The following is a 20,035-nucleotide window of genomic DNA, read 5'->3' as shown; positions in this document are numbered from 1 at the left end:
AAATTCTTCTTTACAGTTAGCATGTTTGGCTTTGTGGGGGTGTGTTTACTGTTTTCCTAAAGTAGGCCATGGAAGAGTCCCCTGTGAAGTTCACTCTGCTGAGCTAGCAGTCTGGCCAGTGGACAAAAAAAAGATATTACCAAATGGGTTGCAGATGAATCAATTTCCCAACAACTGCATCTATTTGTATCCTCCACGTGAAACACAAAAGCCTTGCCAGCTAGCCCAAGATTTGAAAAAATATAAAAACACGCACACATTGGGTTGGCTTTTATTGGAATGCCTAGATGCAATCTATAGTCATCAAGTTATGGAAAATTCAGGTCACATATAAAGTTAAGAAGGCAAATGAAAGGAACAATACAAATCAGACAAAATTTACATCTCAAAATATCATGAAAGCATTTTGACTGGCTTTGCCTAAAATACTTTGAATATCAATTTCTTTTCTGTAAGCTAATTCTTTTCATTATACAGTCCCCCACCCCCTCACAACTCTTAGAAAAAGGTCTTTTGTTTACATATTCCCCAAGGTCACTATTTCTTGTAAAAGCATGTCCAGATCACAAGTCTTTTTAGAAAGAAATAGGCTCATTATACCTACTAACAAGACACTAATTGGGTTGATTTGACTTCATCTAAAATAAGCACCAGGAGATACTCCAAATCTGTTATTTATCGGTGCCGGTGTAAAGACCAGTCCATGTCGAGAAGAGGTTAAGATTACTACGATTTCACTTCTGTCATGTGGCACAAGCTTTTCATGGTCAATACATCAGAAACACGTCTGAGCATTGAGACTCAGAGCCTATTTCACCCAAAAGTACTTACAGCATGCTAAATACAGTCCTGCAGAAGTTCCATGGAACAGAACTGCAAATACCTACGTTAACAGTTAAAAAATAAAATGTAAAACAGAACCATGTTTATGTGGTTTGAAATCTCATGGTTTTCTAAATTTGGGCTTCATAATACTTGCCAAAGGATTTCCAGGATAAAAAATATTAATGCTAATCTGTGCTTTCATTCTAATAAAATATCAGCATTCATTAGAAGATTAATTACTTCGGTATGCTCTACCAAATACACAAAGACAGTAATAGCACTGATACTGTAAATTCAGTAGCTATTTTGAAACTTTCCCAGCCAATCTGTTTAATAAACACGCCTACTGTGCAATTTAGAGTATGTGATACATACAAAGCAGTTAGAAAATTATTTTCAATACATCACTTGAACCTTTATATTTACGACATGTTCACTTGCTATATTTTATCACCATTATACATAGAGGAAAACAGTGTGTACTATAGCTCAATGAACTGAGAAATATCTTCTAAAAATATTTCTGTGGCTGAATTTAGTGCTCAGGAAAGAGATTTGTCAGAGCTGAGCCGACACGGAAGTGCAGATGGCAGCTGGGCTGGTTCCCGCACGCGTACATGTGTGTGTGCAGGAGGGCACAGCTGTCAACTCACTTCCAGCTGGATCTGCCACCCCCGGCTTCCCCAAGACAGAGCGGAGGCTGCCATTCAAACCAGCCCCCAAGATGGTTTGGTCATGTGGGTTTAGAGGAGCTTCTGTCTCCCTTTTTTGTCCCTCTTGGTGACCAAGGGTACAAACCCAAAACTAGCAGAGTGACCCTGACCGGCTCAATCTGGCTCACCCACCACTGCTCGGTTTCTGCTGTCTTTCCTAGATCTTAAGACACATGTTGAGGATCACGACTACATCGGATCCTTTCCTCCTCATTTCCCGATCATCTGATGTGGTCTCTCCTCCATCATGAGACAGAGCTTTGGAACAGTAACAGTAAAATCCCCGGGGTTAATTTCATCAACTCCCTATTGACTTGCAGGGTTGAGAAAGGCCCGAAAACCCCTTCTCCCTCTTTTCCTAATCTTCTCTTACATCCCACCAGCCCTAGTTGTCTACTGTGATTCTCAGTTGACAGTGCTGAGGACACTGGCTTGATGTGTGAGAGGGGGAAGAGAAGGGAGTTCTCCGATTCGCCACCCACCTAGAATTGCACGGTCCTATCCATCTAGTGATAGAAGCTTGCACATTTTTTTCAACCTAATACAAAAATATTAACACTTCTGGACATTATAGGCATAAGTTGTTATATCTCTACAATATAATAATTTATACTGTACAGCTATAACAGATAACAAAAGGTGCAATCCTTTTAAAAAAATCACACAGCTCACATGTTTTTATCATTTTATTTTTAAGTATAAACTTTTTAAACACTTTACATAAATTAACTCCTCTGAGACTAATATTTGATGTACAGTAAATTGTAATTCATATAAAAATCCATAAACAACTTGTCTCACATAATTTACAAAAAAATCAGGATTTCCTTTGCTTATCAGCGAGAAGGATTCTAGTTGCCAGTTTTTTCCCCGGAAGGCAAACCACGTCAGCATTGTAAAATCCATTATTCAATCCCCTCCGCAGAAGTCACTGTGCCAATGTCCTTCTACAAAGCTGCACAGGGAAAGCAGTTGGGTGGTCTAGAAACGGTAACTTTGCCCCACATTGTAAAATGAACAGATAGCTATCACATCCTATGCAGAGAGACTACTTGTAAGCAAAGGTCGACAATTCGGGACTATTTGGAAACACTGTATGCATTTTTTAACTTTCTTTTTTTTTTTTTAAGTTAGTTAAATGCAGTGCCTCGAAGGAACAGACGGCCCAGCGCAAAAGGTCGAGGCCTTCGATGATTTTTTTTTTTTCCTCTGGCTACGTTCAGTCCCACTGAGTGCAGCGCTATGCATATGTAAACATATTCGTTAAAGCCGATCACCTTTAAGGTCATTCAGAAAAAAGCGGTCCTTGTTTTCGCGGTGTGGGTGTGGGTTGTAACAGCAGTCTCGTTCTCCCGGGAGGAAGGCTCTTGGGCGTCGGAGAGTCCCCCTCGGGTTGTGCCACAGGACGGGGGCGCGGGGCGTGAGCGGCGCGGCCCGGGCGTTACCTCCTGCCGATCTCGCTCTGCCGCAGGAACTGGATGTTGTTGGCGCTGTCGGCCAGCTCGGGGTACTGCTCCACCGAGAGTACGTAGTACCCGTCGTAGCCCTGCACCTTGCCGGCGCTCAGCAGCTGCCGCTTCTCGCCCTCCGTCCAGAGGCGCGCGCCCTCCTCGCCGTCGCGCACGCGCTGCTGCTCGCGCGCCCAGGCCCGGGCCAGCGCGCGCTGCCGCGCCTGCTCCAGGATGCGCGCCTTCTCCTCGTCCAGGGTCATGCCGTAGCGCACGTGCAGCGCCAGCGCGCCGAACTGCATCTCCACGTCCGCGAACCTGCGCGTCCTGCCGTTCACCACCGTGGTGGACTGCGACACCGTCACGTTGATGCCGTTCTCCAGCGCCTTGCGGCCGCTGGTCAGCCGCAGCGTGCCCAGGTCGCTCTCGGGCGTGGTGGTCTTGATGAAGTAGTGCGTGTCCTTGCCCTCGATGGTGAAGTGCAGGTTCTCCAGGTAGAAGGCGTTGTTGAGCACGGCCGCCACCTTGATGCAGTCCTCGTTGGCGATGTTGAGCACGTTGGTCTGCACGCGGCCCTGGCTGACGGCCAGCATGACGCCCTTGCCGATGAGCGACTTGACCGTGGCGAACCACAGCCAGGACTGCGCGCCGCCGGCCCGGCGCCGGCTCACCTGCACCTCGGCCATCTTCCCCAGCGACAGGAAGGCCTTGGCCTGCCGCGCCACTTGCTGCTGGACTCCGAAGATGGGCTGCGGGCGAAACACAACAGGGGCGCGTCAGAGGCGGCTGGGAGCTTCCCCACTCCTCACCCACACACGGGGGATCAGGGGGCAGCGCCGAGGCATGCATGGAAACCCGGGGGTCCTTCCCTGATGAGAAGGCTGACAGCCCGGGTGGAGGAAGCCCTCGAGATCCCTCCCCCTCAGAGGGGGATCCTTTGGAACCCTAAAACGGCTCGCTCATCATGGATCACATTAAGGCTTTCTTCGTTTCTAACATGGGCAAAATAGTGCTGTTTCTGCTTTTCTCTTACAGTTTCTAGATGCTCTTTTCCCATGCCCACCCCACGTGGGGAACACAGCTCATCTGGACCTCCATGGAGGCTGAGGAGAAACCACAGGCACAAAGAGGGATCGGAATGGCTGGGGACACTTGGGGCCGATCACGGGGCCCTGCTTCATATGCTTTGAAATGCTTGTATTTAAGTTAACTCTGTCGCCTCTCCTGGCAGTTTTCAGCTGAAGATGATGAGTGTAACTGCAGAACTGAAATGTACAGGGATGAGTGGACGGTGGGGCAGCTGGAGATGATATTGGTTACTTTAGGAAAACAATTATTTTTCACAGACTTAGGGACAATACACCGTCTAGATTGGCAAATGTTTTAAATTGGGGGCATCTTAGCCATTTCTTCTACTACCAGATGTTTGTCTGGCCATTGTTTCCCAAATGAAAACATCTGTTTCATTTGCGGCAATGAAAGAAACAGTTGTTTTTCTGCACTTGGGGCAGCCTCAATGTCTGCCCACGATTCCCTAAGCTGTCCTTATGCTGTGCTTCTCTTGACAGAGAACTTGAACCATATTTAAAAGGCTGCTTAGGAAAAGAGCTGGCAAGGCCATTTGTATAGTGAGATGTAAATGTTTTCAGGCATGTTGGAAAGTCATACACAATTAGGAGGTACAAGTTCAAATGCATTAGGAAACTTTGGCATGTCTTCATGCCACTGTGTCAGTGTAGACAGACAGGCATGCACTGCTTAAGGGCAGGGACACATTCTGAGAAATGTGTCAGGCCATTCGTCCTTGTGTGAACATCGTGGAGTGCACTTACACAAACCTAGATGGTGCAGCCTACTACACACCTAGGCTGTATGGTATGGCCCATGGCTCTTAGGCTGCAAACCTGTGTACAGTGTGGCTCTTCTGAATACTGCAGGCAACTGTAACATCATGGTAAATACATGTGTATCTAAACATAGAAGAGGTACGCTAAAAATATGGTGTTGGCAGAGCCCTGTGGCTCATGCCTCTAATCCTAGCACTTTGGTAGGTTGAGGCAGAGGATCGCTTGAGCCCAGGAGTTCAAGACCAGCCAGTGCTACACAGGGAGACTCTGTCTCTACAAAAAATAAAAAACTTAGCTGGGTGTGGTGGTATGTTCCTGTAGTCTCAGCTACTTGGGAGTCTGAGGTGGGAGGATTGCTTGAGTCCAGGAAGTGAAGGCTGCACTCCAGCCTGGGTGACAGAGTGAGACCCCATCTCAATTAAAAAAAAATGTGATATTGTAATCTTATGTGATCACTACCTTATACAAGGTCTATCACTGACTAAAATGTTACACAGCACATGACTATATTTATAACATATGAAAATGGAATTGCTTTTATATTAGGTATGAAACAAAAAATAGGTACTGGCACTGTATATTGCCTGCGTGTGTGTTAACCGTGGTTGCCTCTTCTCTTTGTTTTCGTTGAAATGATATGCAATTGCTCAAGGCGGGGCTGGGAATTAAACTTTCTAAGAAACTCTGCACTGTCTTCTCCTTATGATCATGGGGGTAACCCAATTTCTTGAGCTGTAATTATTCTTACTGTAAGCTAGAAATTCTGGTGTTTTGCTGTGCATTCCTTGCTGATCTCTGACTGGTGAGAATTAGAAGTGCCACCTTCTGAGGTGGCAGCTTTGATTTTGCAATTTTCTATTCCACTTCTTTTATTTTTTGTAATGGTTACAGGCCTCTTGATCTATGTTATTCTCAGGAAAGATCCATAAACCTACCTGGTTGTAGGTGGAGCCTTACCAGAGGACATTTATTTTGATTTTTGAGCTTTTCCCATGAAACACTGTTAATTTTTAAAGAAGCTGAACGTTGTGGTATTGTTTGAGGGTTGCTAATTTGTAATACGAATTCCCTGCTGTCTTGTTTGTGTTTTTGCCTTCAGGTCCCAAGTGCCATCTATGTGCTTTCATGGGGTTCTTTCCAGGAACCCAGCACTCAAAAATGAGCTTCTGCATTTCTTCTATGTTTTCATTAGCATTGCCAAAAACCTATTTAAGCCTGTTTAACAGGCCTCTGGTTTGTTGAACCGAAATGCAGAGGAAGTGTTGTTTTTCTTCCCTAAGAGTCAAAAAATTAAAAACTGTCTTTGGTACAGTTTTCACAAGGGTAGTTTGATTCGATCTGGGTGGATAAGACACAATCATCTTTTCGTAGTTCTTCTTTTTGTTTCTTACCGGTATATCATCCCACTGCTGACTCTTCACAAGTTCGTAAGAAGGTTCTGTTAAATCAAATTTGGGAACAGGGAATCCAGGAATAGCATTGTGCAGATGGAAACCAAATGTCACCAGCCAGCTGTTAACATCTAGGAGAAGAATGTTCAAAATGAAAGGTGTTGGAGTTCGTTTTGTCCTTTCATAAATTTAAATGTTTACCTTAAAAAGAAAATCCAACTTCACAATGAATAATCTGAAAAAGAGCACGTTTGTCTTCATCCTACAAATCTAAACCTACTCTCTATTTTTAGACATGAGACGGTAACCTTCACAGCAGAACTATGTCAAGTGCTACAAAAAAATGCAGAGTCATAGATGCTCGACAGACTGGGTAAGCCATCTCTCCTGCTAGGTTGCAGCCTTTGCTAGTAACAGCGATGGTAAGGGTGGTAACAATGCAGAGCAGCATGGGAGAGACAGACTTATGGAAAACAAATGAAATTTCTTTTGTAGTTAGTAAGGGCTGGTCTCGAATAGAAGTTGTGTGTTATTAGCTCTCAAAAGCGATTGCCCAAGGATATGTGGATTTCCACAGCCCAATTTCTATTAATAAAAACCCTAAATTGAGGGTATTAAAATCAACAGTTGATTCTTAATCAAAGATGAATGCTGAAAGCTGGCAAAACTGGCCAAGGGCACAGAAGTCCTGATTACCATCAGTTGTGACTTCAAAGGCTCACTGTGCACAGGTGGAGACAAACTTTTTGGGGAAAGAACCTGGAAACCTTTAAGATGGTATTTTAAAATACTGCCATGTGACTCCAAAAGCCATTAAGTGCAGAATAAGGCTTTTATTCTATTCTGGAGGTTATAATGTTGCAGAGCTGCTCAGCAGGCTTGCAGCTTTATGAGTACGGTTGGGTGTAGATTATTTTATATATTAAGCACATTGCTGGAAAATTTGAAATTGCATTTCACCTAATATATTTTATGCTGTCCCATCTCTCTTTTGATGTTTTTCCGAAAGTGCTGCTATGGCATTCCCTGAAGTCCACGTTGCTAGGAGAGGATGAATTCAGGAGCTGTGGGCTTTTCAGCCTTTCAGCCAGCCCCCGTCAACACCCCTTAAATAACCAGTGGTAAACTTCTTGTCAGAATGATGGAGAGGCACTTCTTTCCCATTTCCTTCTCTAGGGCACAGACTCTCACCTCATTGCCAGGCTGGCAGGTCCTTCATCCAGGCATCACATGGCTATAAAACCAGTAGTATTCTTACTATTTTCAATGGGGTGGTAGTAGTGGTTCGGAGAAATAAATCCTAAGTGGTTCACATAGGATGCAAAGTGATCCAATTTTTGTGTATGTGAGAGTGTATATGAGTTTGGGGAGGGTCTTATTTTTGGGAGAAAATTCTCCCAAATGTTAGAGTATTGGGGGCAAAAATTGTTACTTTGAACAATGTCTGCATAACAGTGAAAATCAGAGGGCCGTAAGTATTAAAAGTACTGCCAAAATAATGGGATTTGAATGCACATGTGTACTGAAAAATCCTGAACGAGAATAAGGCTGCCACTGAATCAGGAGGCAGAAAGACGGGACTTTCAGTTGGTTCACATGGAAGAGAAATGAAATGCTTTAGGCAGTCTGGAAAGGTAGGAAGCCGATGTGAAATGAACAGAGGGCAACCTGTTGAGAGCTATTTTGAGAACTGAGAGAACAGAAATCTCAGTATATCTCAAATATTGAGCTAGAAAAGAGGCAGCCTAAAGGAGCATCTAACACAAGCCGAAACAAAACAGAAATACCTTAAACCAAACCCAAAAAAGACATCAGGAAAGAACCTTCCTCCTGGAAATATACATGGGGTAGAGGGGTTAATTATGGCACTGTGTATCAGGAATGGAGGGCAGAAGCGGCAGGGCTCAGAATTCTTGGCAGAGGTGGAGTGAAGAGGTCGGCTCACTAAAGGGAACTAGAGTAGTGCTTGCAAGGACCTTCTCTGTTTCACATGCCAGCTGTTCCGTGGTGGCAGAAGTAGGACCTGATGTTCCACACCTTGCATAACTAAAAAAACAGCATGCACTAAACTTGGAAAGATCTTAAATCTGTACCCTGAAAATTATCCCACATTCGTGGAAAAATCAGTGTGCCTCGTAGTGGTGTCACTATGCAAGAACTGCACTGGCAAAGAAGACAGATGTAAGAGGACAGAAGTGAGACTGGATACAGGATGGGAGAAATGGCTTCATTACTGTCCTGAGGTGATGGTGGTGAAGCAGGAATTCCTCACCTCCCAGGGATGAAACGGTGTCACCCTGTGATTCTACCTTAATCATCTCCATGAGAACTTCACACATGTATTAAAAAAACCCAACATGACACATTTGTAAGGTTACTATTTATTGCGGAATTTCATGTATTATATTTATGCCATAACTTAGGCATTATTATTCCAATTTTATAGTTAAGGAAATGGAAACTCAAAAGACATGACTTGCTTACAGAGCTACACAACCTGTGGGTGAGGAGTTGCGATTGGAACTCTTGAGTTGATCATGCTTTTTGCTCCCCCATGTTCCCCTTCTTTAAATGCCTGGAGTTCATGTCATTTCAAAAACTTGTGGCCTTGGGCACTGGCAGGCAGAATAGGAAGTAACTATGTCTCACTTCCCCTTTGTGTTTTCTCTATGGTTCCATAGAGAAATAAATACATTTCAAAGGTTAGCCATTTGATTTTGCATGAGTAAATGATAAAGTTTTTTTAGAAAGCATTTCCAGGGCCGGGCGCGGTGGCTCACACCTGTAATTCCAGCACTTTGGGAGGCCGAGGCCAGTGGATCACAAGGTCAGGAGATTGAGGCCATCCTGGCCAATGTGGTAAAACCCCGTCTCCACTAAAATAAAAGAAAAATTAGCTGGGCATGGTGGTGGGCATCTTAGCTACTCGGGAGGCTGAGGCAGGAGAATCGCTTCCCCAGGAGGCAGAGGTTGCAGTGAGTCGAGATCACACCATTGCACTCCAGCCTGGTGACAGAGTGAGACTCCGTCTCAAAAAAAAAGCATTTCCAGTTATTTTGTGGATGAATCTAACGATGATGGTACCCCAGCACTTGGAGAGGAATAAAAATGCTTACCTGTGATGTAGTCTTTCACATCATGAATTTTGCTTGCAGGGTTGTTATTCCTAAACATGTACAAGTTAAAAGGAGCTGGGTCCTTCCCAATTCTTTTCCAGATTTCTATATCAGGTGTCGTCCACCGTCCTGCCAAAATGTCATAATCTCTTTCTCCAAAGTGGATTAATTTGGTGAGTGGGTCATACAGGCCACCATGAAATCCAATTACCAGTTGAAAGTCAATATTGGAGTCAAAATAGATTTCACCATATGCAGTATACTGGATCTGCTTCAGCATAAGCCCATTGCTACTGAAAACGGCCAGTGGTGTCCCTGTGTTATCTGATGCAATGTAGAATTCATCCCCACTGCTGATTTCCATGGCAAAAAGATGTCCTTGGAGATCATAATATAGGGAGGTAATTTCTGAACTCGAATGGTTGTAGACATGTGTAATCCTAGTGGGATAAGTTAGGTCAGCATAAAAAAACTGCAGATGCTGTCCTAGACTGGTTTTGCTAGAAACACGCCTTCCCAGGCCGTCATAACGGTAGAGCACTGTCCATCCACTGCCTTTACTGTAAACTCGAGTTAGAAGCCCCTTAGAGCTATATTCAAAGATTTCCGTGCCCCTTTGACGTAGGAAACCGTCTTCATCCAACCGGTACTGAACATCACCCAGTCGAGTGATTCTGTCTCGAAGGTCATAGCGAAGGGGAGTCAAACGTGCACTATTACTTGGGTTCAGTAAATGGAGGTTTCCATTCAGATCATAGTTGTACCGCCACATTATCTTTTCATTGAGGTAAACCGTTTGGAGCTGGCCGTCAACATCATATTCATAAGCATATTTGGTCGTGTTGGCAAAGGGCCCTATTTTAATCTCTCTCTTGGTTACCCGACCCATGTTATCATATTGAATTGTAATCCAGTACATGAGCGACCTGAATATCTCATACTGAATTTCCTTGATACGGCCATGAGCATCAAAGTGCTTCGTATAGGTCATTACAGCTGTAGAAATGATCTGGTTAATATCGTAATATATAACTCCAAATTTTCCAAACTGCTCAACTTTGCCAGAAATGTCATCAAACTGATAGAGATCAATGGGCAGTGGAGTTTCATTGATCACACCCTGCATGCTGGTCACTCGAAAGCTGTTGTCATAGCTATAGTCAAATCTCGCATTTACCATCCCATCTTCACTGAAGCGGAAAATCTGTCTGTCAATCAGGGGACCAATTTGCCTGTATCTAATGGTGCAAATAAAACCATCACTCTGGAGGTTTACTGTCTTCAGGACTCCTGCTGTTTCATCATAGGTAAAACTGACTCTTGTGCTATCATATAAAATTTCTGAGAGCCTGGTCTGCCTTCTGTATTTGAATAAGACCCTCCGACTTGTACCCAAGAAGGCGGTTTGCAGAAGCAGCCCTTCCTCGTTGTAGTCTGTGATGATGGAGGCGTTGCTTTCCGGGGGGTTGTATATGTTGCGGTAGTAGCCAATGGATCGGATGGTCTCCATGGTGTGGCGAGCCACACTGGGCATGGTGATGGCAGACAGGCGGTCCCACATATCATATTCGAAGATGTACTGCCGCTGACTATGAAGCAGAAGAACCATGGACTGCAAAGAAAGAACATACCGTTATCCAGTGTGTGTCAACGGGAGACGCGAAAGCAGATTTGGTGACCACAAATGCATAGAAACATTCCACTAGAGAAAATGATTTTCATTTTAATTGAGTTATCCTTGACCTTATGTGTTGTTAACGTTTCTCTGCCTAATCTGCTGGGATGCTTAATTGTGAAGGGTTCTGCAATTAGTGGCTCAAGATTCATCATGGGCTGCCCGTCAAGACCGTGCCATTCTCTTCCCAGGCATTCACAGCCAACCAGCAGATTGTCAATGGACCTGGATTAGTCATAACATAGGCATGATCAAAGCTGCTTTACAGACAACATTTTGAGAAGAAAACAGCATATGGGGCATTCAGTCCTATCCATAATTAGCAATTATTTAGTAAGGTGGGTTTCCCCCCGATCTGACTGAAGAACCACTCAAATCGTTTCATTTCTAGGGTGTTTGGGGGAAGGGCAAAGCAGTCACAATATTATTTTATGAAGAAAAGAAATAAAATTAGCCAAAAATAAATAAGTGTACAAAAAGCATCAACATCAACAAATATTGTGAAATTAATCACATGGTGAATGAGAGCTATAAATGCCCTTAATAAAAATATTATATATATACACACAGGCAAATCGTTATAAGGCATCTGTACTGACAATAAAATCTCCATTTCTTTTTGTGGATACCAAATCCGACTTGCATCTCAGGAGTAGTAAGAGTGTTTTGGACTACAAACTGCTTTGGTGCTAAATGATGAAATGAGTAAATATATTAAAAATGAATCTGCCTATTTCATGAGCCACTGCAGAAGGACAAATGACAGTCATTTATTAGGCCAACCAATGTGAGAGAAGGTCATCCCAGGCTGGTTAAGTCAAGCTCAGCAGTGATAGAGGGCGTGGGTAGCTCTTCCCTCTGAGGAAGCCTCCTCTAACCCCTGTTGGACCCAAATGGAACAACAGTAGCACAGGGAGGACGCATAGGCTGGGAGCCCTCCTGGGATTTTCTCCTTTGCCTGACTTCAGCTTCTGCAGAATCTGCTCTTTGGGCATAACTAGGGGCAATTTTTGCATGCAGGTTGTGTAGTAAATGTCCTGAGAGTTGTTCCTAATAGTTTGCCTTCTTCCAAGGAAAGCCAGGACTATTGCTGAATTCGCAGGAATTCATACCTACTTTTGGAGTCATCTGAAGTCATATTTGATGGTAGTGAGTAAAACATAACTTGTTTTGCTATGAGTAAGTTTTGGCTTAGTGCGCCCATCCCAGTAAGAACATGGAAATAGTCTGCGTAAATTTTAGGGATTCGGGAGAGAGGAGGAGAAAGATCTGTCTTTTCTGATCCTCCTGGATGCATGCAGGTGATCTTGGTCACGGCCTTGGTCATTTTGTGACAGTGGCTCTTTTCAATGATATGCTCTGTGCTCCCTCTAAACATTTCCCAGCCCCACTGTGATCACTACTACACATTTTTAGGGTTGCGCTTGTATGCTTCTGTTACTCTTCTCTGTCATGAGATTAAACTGGGAAAACTGCTCCAGAATGAAGCCGTCATCCTCTCCCACTTGGAAACTTTGCCTTAGGGGCTTGTCATCTAACAGGTGTGGGTCATCGTCTCAAGGGTGAGTCTCTGCTAAGAAGAGCAGGCAGGTGGGTTTGCAAGAGGACAGACTGGCCAGGAGGGTCCTCATTGGAAGCATTCCGGAGGTAGGGGGCTGCTGTAAGAGAGGTCGCATCCTACAGTGAGCTTTGGATCTGAAACTGGTTCTCAGGAAGAGTGTCCTGTGCAGGCGCCACCTGGAATTAGGTGGGATGGCTCCCGGTGCAGGGGGTTAGGTTTAGGCCGAGTCATTCTCCAGGGCCCCTCTGGGGAAGAACAAGATTGTGTGAGGGGAGCACAGTGACAACCTGGATAGGATGTGATGTATTTGGTGACAAGAGTTCCTCTGTCTAACCTCTGAATCAGGAGGGTGGAGCAGTAACGCCGAGTTGAGTGTGCAGTGCTTGCTGCTGGGAACTGGTGGTGCAGTGCTCTGGGGTCTGAAAGCTACTAGAACTCAACATAGAATCATTTTCTAGGGCAAACGTTTGTCTCAAAGGCAAATGAAACATTTCACGAATAGGATCTTTGGTGGATTATATTTCTTAAGAAAGGAATTACAGGGAGATTGTTCTTTCCTTTTTCTTTTCTTTCTTTTCCTTTCATTTCCTCTGACCCTGGTCAATACCCCAAGCTGCACAGCATACAACTTACCATTTTGCACACGTGGACCTCTAAGTCTCCATTTTTGATACTATACATAGTTCTCAAGAACGTGAAACAGTCTAAGCTAGGATGCTTACCTTTTATATGCAGAAGAAAGGAATGATGCCACAGAGTACCCGAAAGTGTGGCTTTCTAAGAAAATCGCCTCTTTTGGTTAATAATGCAGAAATGGGATCTACATGCTTTTTATGATTATGTTGAAGCTCTGCCAGGAACAACACAAAGCTGACAGCTTTAACTGTGTTAATGCGAGGCTCTCTCTTAAATGAAAGAGCTAGCACGAAAATTATTTACAAGCGACTTACATGCTCAAGGTCTAATTTGTGAATGTTGTCAATGTGTAAGCTTGGCAGGTGGACAATGTTACTGCTTGTTTGTTTACATCATAAATCACTTAAAAGGGTCTCAGACAATAGAACTTAACTAAAGAGAAACTGCTTTGCTAATGCAGAAATTCATCATCGCTGTGCCAATGTGACTCCCATATTGATACCTGGAATAATAAACGGAACTCGGTCATGTGCCACTGTTCTTCCCCCTTTTAGTACTCTGGATGATTGCTGAAAAACGTTTCCCTGTTTGTTGAGCTTAGTTTGCAGGCATACCTTTTCTAAATATGTGTAACTCCATGTTTTGCCATCAGCAAAGACCCGAGATACAATCCTCCCCTGTCCGTCATAATCTACTTTCTCGCTCGTGGTGCCTCGCTGGATGCTGGCAATTTGACCTGTGGATGAATAGGTGACGTTGACGGCCATCAACTTGCTGCTTGGCAGCCAGAGAGTCGGGTGCCCAGATGTGTCGTAGGCGATCCTCAGCAGAAATTTACGGTGGTCGTCATAGATCTTTTCCGTCTTTGTTGTTCGATCAAAGTCAACTGAAAGCAGGTTTCTGCCATTAACCTGTTACAACACCAACAAATGATAAAATAAATCACGTTATTCCAACACTGGAGTCCCCAGTATTGTTTAAACACCATTTATGATGATTGATTCTCTTTGTCAGTAAATTAATTTAGCAACTTCTTGGGTACAAGTGCAAGGCAGTAGATTAACTGCTCTTTTAAAATGTTTTATTAAGCAGAAAGACAGCCTGGCATTTGTTCAAAACCACTTCAATTAAATTTTGTAAACTAAAGCAACCGATAAGAAAAATACCAAAATGTACTTGCTTTAAAGTTTGCTCAGGAGATCTAAAGGTGATAAACATGACACCTACTCAAATGACTCAAAGCTCCTCCCCAAAAGACACTGGAAAATAATTGCTTAGTAGATTAATCATAGCTACATTAAATGGAACGCAGTGGTAAATGTGACTCTAGCCCTTTGAAGGGCAGTTAAGTAGAAGTTGGAACCCACATTACTGTAAATTATTAATGAATTTAAATAGCAGCAGGTTATAAACACGATCATTGCTTTTGGCCCAGTGCTGTAACATCACAATTTTTTGAGAAGGCCTGTTTCTTTGGAGAATATCTGGTTAACATGCAGGGACTTCAGAGTCCTTCACTAGCACATATATATGATCTGAATATTGTATGTATTTGACAAATTCAGCACCATGTGTTGTAATAGAGTCTCAGTGGCTAGGTGCCACGTCCAGAACCTTGGACTCAATCTGGCTGTTACCGTCTGCCATCCGAGGCACACACAACCCAGCATTTGCTAGGGCAATAGAAATGTGGTCCTGGTTACATTCTGCTTTACAAATAGTCTCCACTGTTTGCAGGCTGTGAACCTCTGAAGGGCAGAGACCACGGCCTATTCATAGCCTGGTCTTCTACAGCACCTTTGTGGGAGGAGTGGCTTCAACATTCCAAAATGCTCATTAACTCTTTGGATTGCTACAAATTAAATGGGAAAAACTTTATATAACCATGTTCTAGCTAGAACCTTCAAAATCGACAGAATCAGCTAATTTTACACATACACACACACACACACTCGTTTATATATAAATATATGTGTATACACGTACATGATATATATTTGTGAAATTTGGGCTAAAACTGCCTTTTGCATTCTATCATTGACATTAAGCATGTCCCATGCAAATATACTCCTTAAGCTTAAAATTTTCCAATTGGCTGTTCAAGGGGAGTATTGTGAAGTCTGTGGAATGGTAACTCGATGAGCTAAAAAGAAGTGATGTTGTTGAGGGTGGGAAGCACCCAGAGAGCTGATTTACAAAAAATAAGAAAGCAGAACCCTGGATAAAATTATTTCTTTTTTTTTTTTTTTTTTTTTTTTCTGAGATAGAGTTTCATTCTTGCCGTCCAGGCTGGAGTGCAGTGGTATGATCTCTGCCCACTATAATCTTCACCTCCTGGGTTCACGTGATTCTCCTGCCTCAGCCTCCCGGGCAGCTGGGATTACAGGTGGGGCACCTACCACCACACCCAGCTAATTTTTGTATTTTTAGTAGAGATGGGGTTTCACCATGTTGGCCTGGCTGGTCTTGAACTCCTGATCTCAGGTGATCTGCCCACCTTGGCCTCCCAAACTGCTGGGATTACAGGCGTGAGCCATCGTGCCTGGCCTAGAAATTCCATCTTTTCAGTTCTATCAGCTGATGTGGGCAAAAATCCCACAATACTGTGTCAGAGCAGATACAGTGGGGGGCATTGGCTGGGGGAGGAGCCCGGGAGTCCAAATCCTGATCTCTAGACCTGAAACAGCATGTCCTTGGGCTTTCAACCCCTCTGAATCTGTTTTGCCCATCTGTAAATAAAGAGGTTGGCCTAGATCCCTTAGGTTCTGTCTTTCAGTGAGTTTTATTTGATTCTGACCAGCCAGCTAGAGGCTTTCTGAGCTTCCATGCGGAAATGTCTGCACATTAGTCGCTCCCTGTCTTATATGAATTTGTGAAACTTTATGAGTTGAGCTTTGTAGAATGCTTTGTGTACCTTGGGAAGAAGCTACTAGCTAATGTTACAAATATATATTTTAAAGTTTGTAGAAAGAGCTGATACTAAATTGATACATGGCATAATCAAGTTCTTCTGCTTATATCTGCATGCATTCCACGTTCGATGCCTTGACAAGAGGTTTTGCACAATTTAAATGGTTTCCTTAGGGTGCTTGGGTGCCTGTGATTGTGTTTTGAAAGGAAAAAATACTCTGAATGTTTAGGGTTGCTTTCTTTTTTCTTCCTTAGATTGTTCTGGGCTTCGGAGGAACCATGAAAGACTGTGTAGTTTCCAGGGACAGTGCTGCCATGTTATTGCATATCTGTTTGCATTTTCCTTTGCATTCACTTTAATTTGTATTAATTCTTTACTGCTTCCTGGACCCTCCTTCATCTCTGCGGTATTTCCTCTGGTTGGAGCCTGGGAAATCTGGACCACAGAGTGGGTATGACGCACTGCTGTAGGGAGACAGGCATGGAGCCCCATATTTTCATGGCCTCTCTGCTGCTCTGGATTTTTTTTTTGAGATGGAGTCTCACTCTGTCGCCCAGACTGAAGTGCAGTGGTGCGATTTTGGCTCACTGCAACCTCCTCCCCTCAGGTTCAAGCAATTCTCCTGCCTCAGCCTCTCGAGTAGCTGGGACTACAATCGTGTGGCACTATGCTTTGCTAATTTTTGTATTTTTAGTAGAGATGGGGTTTCAACATGTTGGCCAAGCTGGTCTCGAACTCCTGACCTCGGGTGATCCGCCTGCCTCGGCCTCCCAAAGCACTGGAATTACAGGCATGAGCCACCGTGCCTGGGCCTGGCTTCTGATTTGCACTTTTGGTTTGTGAGTGTGGCTAGGCAACATGGAATTACCCAGGTGCAAGTCAGACGATACCATCAGTGTGTGAGCCTTGGACCAGCATCTGGAAGCGCTGTGAGACCCAACATCTGGACAGAAGTTATACTTTTCCCTTTTATCCAGACAAGTACTGGATGCAATGCCTTTCTTCTATCCTCAAACCAAAGTAATGAGGAATGACTTAGAATGTGGCTATGTTTTTTCCCAAATTCCCAACACAAGCCAAGTCTTTAACCGTTCTTGCTGTTTCCAGACACCACGCACTGTTATTCAGCATGGAAAGTTTCAAAAGATATTAACAGATCTCATGTGTTGCATCCCTTTTAACACGCCAGGACTTACTCATTTGGGTATTGTGAACACAGCAGCAATCAAGGGGCACTTCCGTTCCAGGACATGGTATTGCTTCACCACGTCTTTGTGACATCAGGGCAATTTTCAATCTTTTTTTTTTGTTATAGTCATAAATTACCAGCATTATTCCAGGATCTGGTGGCTTTTTTTTTTTTTTTTTTCTTGAGACAGGGTCTCACTGGGGCACTCAGGCTGGAAAACAGTATGGTGATCTAGGCTCACTGCAGTGGGCTCAAGCAATCCTCCCACCTCAGCCCCTTGAGTAGCTGGGACTAGAGGCATGCGCCACCACAGCAGCCTAACTTTTGTACTTTTAGTAGAGACAGGGTCTCCTCACGTTGGCCTGGCTGGTCTCAAATTCCTGGGTCCAGGCAATCCACCCACCTCCGCCTCCCAAAGTGCTGGGACTGCAGGTGTAAACCACTGCGTCTGACCTTCTGATAGCCTTTCAATATATATTATTAATTATTATTAAAAATATCAGGTTAAGGCCAGGAGTGGTGGCTCATGTATGTAATTTCAAGACTTTGGGAGGCCGAGGCAGGCAGATCATTTGCGCTTAGGAGTTTGAGACCAGCCTGGGCAACATAGCAAAACCTATCTCTACAAAAATATAAAAATTAGCCGGGCATGGGGGTGCATGCCTTTAGTCCCAGAAACTCAAGGGGCGGAGGTGGAAGAATCACTTGAGCCTGTGAAGCCGAGGCTGCAGTGGGCAAAGATCACAATACTGCATTCCAGCCAGGGCATCCCAGCAAGACCCTGTCTCAAGGAAAAAAAAAGTACACACACACACTTAAACAATCATCTAAAAGCGAAACCTTATCCCAGCTCACTGCTACACCTCCAGCTATATAAAAATGAATCTATTTGTTATGTATGAATAAGGGATCACCACGAATTCCTTTGTGATGTGTGCTTCTTTTAAGTAAGCATGGAAAAAAATCTCCATTTTCAAAGATCATGTCCAGCATGACTGTAATTAGTCGCAACATCTCTTTGATGTTGGGAGCGGGCAGCTATAATTTCCCCTCTGGAATGCTTGAAAAGAAGGACGCTACATAATTTTCCCAGGGAGTGATGCCAACTCATGGAATTACACTCACTTATCCAAGATGTCATGTGGGGAAGTAAGGAAGGGCAGGCTTGTTCCCCAGTACACTGGGTGACGATATTAGAGCATATCGTCACCTGTGTCCCTGTTAGAGCATCAACTTGCTACAGGTTGTTTTGTGTGTCTGCTTCGTCAGCAGGTGCCACGTGCAGTGTGCGGTCCCACGCTAGGTCGTGCCACTCGGATTAAAGTGAGAAATAGGCCACTACGCAAATGTGACTGGCATAATGAGATTTAAATACGCTATCATATTTATGCATGCCTTTAAACACACGTTTGGCTTTCAAATTTTGAGATTTTCTTTTTTAAAACGATTCACTACAATTTTTTTTTTCTCTAAGCTTCTGAATCTGGGCAGCTTTAGGAGATGAATTTTATTATTAGAACACCATGACAATTTTTTGTAACTGATTGATGGCTGGTTGTACAATCCAGTAGTGATAAAACCTAGGAATTTTACCAAATGTTATGAGGCATAGATAAGCAACTGCTATCTAGGTGTATTTTTTTTAAATGTGCTACAAACAAGTAAGTACAGAATAATTTTGTCTTTATTCTGCTTCGTTACATCTCTATCACAGTTTCTTGTGCTTGTTATTTTCTTCTGTGTCCAGCCTGTCCCCTAGTGCACTGTTTCATAGAAATGCTTTTTTACATTGCTGGTTTCTTATACAATTTTTCCTTTCTACTTTCTACCTTTTTTACTTTTTAAACTTATATATACTGCCAGGTGTGGTGGCTCATGCCTGTAATCCCAGCACTTTGGGAGGCTGAAGTGGGCAGATCACTTGAGGTTAGGAGTTTGAGACCAGCCTGGCCAACATGGCAAAACCCGTTTCTACTAAAAACAAAAATTTAGCTGGCACGGTGGCATGTCCCTGTTGTGGTCTTAGCTACTCAGTGGGCTGAGGTATGAGAATCGCTTGAACCTGGGAGGAGGAGGTTGTGGTGAGCCAAGATTGTGTCACTGCACTCCAGTTTGGGCAACAGAGCTAGACCTTGTCTCTAAATAAACTACACACACACGCACGCACACACACACACACACACGCTGTACACACACAGAGAGAATGACATCTTTATATCTCCATTTAACCTATGATTTCTAGTGTTAGATTTACAGCAGTCAAGCATTTGCAAGGATGTGCTGTTCATACAGCCCCTCTCTTAGGAAGATCTCGATGCAATGACACAGAGAGAATTCATATTGTAAGTTTGGCTTTCCTCATTTTTTCATTTATTGGATAAATATTTGAGTGCCTACCATGTGATAGGCACATAGCTAAATTTAGGTCAACAACGTAAAAATGAACAGAACTTTCTGCCAGGAAATAATGCAAGGTAAGAGAGGAGGCATCCTCTGTCTCAGGGAAGAGTGGAAGAGAAATGGGGGACCCTTTGGGCTGATTCTCGCTGCCTTGGTGGGCCCAGGTCTTCCTCTTCTCTGTGTGGCAGACTCCAGGCTCAGTCCTTAAACCAGATTTTCATATCGTCACTTTCTCCCTAGCATCTCTCTTAGAATCCATAGAGGAATGAAACTGGCAGTCAGAGCTGGCACATGCAATCTTATCTTGAAAGTAAGGAACCCTC

The 20,035-nt window shown here is 43.7% G+C and overlaps 1 protein-coding gene across 11 annotated transcripts in view; it reads right to left on the bottom strand.

Moving 5' to 3' along the window:
- Positions 1 to 255: 255 nt before the first annotated feature.
- Positions 256 to 20,035, bottom strand: part of TENM3 (teneurin transmembrane protein 3) — a 470,445-nt gene continuing 450,665 nt past the window's right edge. For all 11 annotated transcript variants that reach the window (XM_017549242.2, XM_017549257.2, XM_017549269.2 and 8 more), the window contains 4 exons: positions 13,827 to 14,123; positions 9,341 to 10,952; positions 6,225 to 6,355; positions 256 to 3,735 (listed from right to left, as the gene is read on the bottom strand). In XM_017549242.2, the coding sequence (XP_017404731.1) occupies positions 2,980 to 3,735; positions 6,225 to 6,355; positions 9,341 to 10,952; positions 13,827 to 14,123 (2,796 nt within the window). In that variant the 3' untranslated portion in view covers positions 256 to 2,979. The remainder of the gene's footprint in view (positions 3,736 to 6,224; positions 6,356 to 9,340; positions 10,953 to 13,826; positions 14,124 to 20,035) is intronic.

This window comes from Cebus imitator, unplaced genomic scaffold, assembly GCF_001604975.1.
Source record: "Cebus imitator isolate Cc_AM_T3 unplaced genomic scaffold, Cebus_imitator-1.0 Scaffold11, whole genome shotgun sequence".
NCBI lineage: Eukaryota > Metazoa > Chordata > Mammalia > Primates > Cebidae > Cebus > Cebus imitator.
Note: the sequence above shows the minus strand (reverse complement) of the source record. Positions and strands in the feature narration are given on the sequence as shown.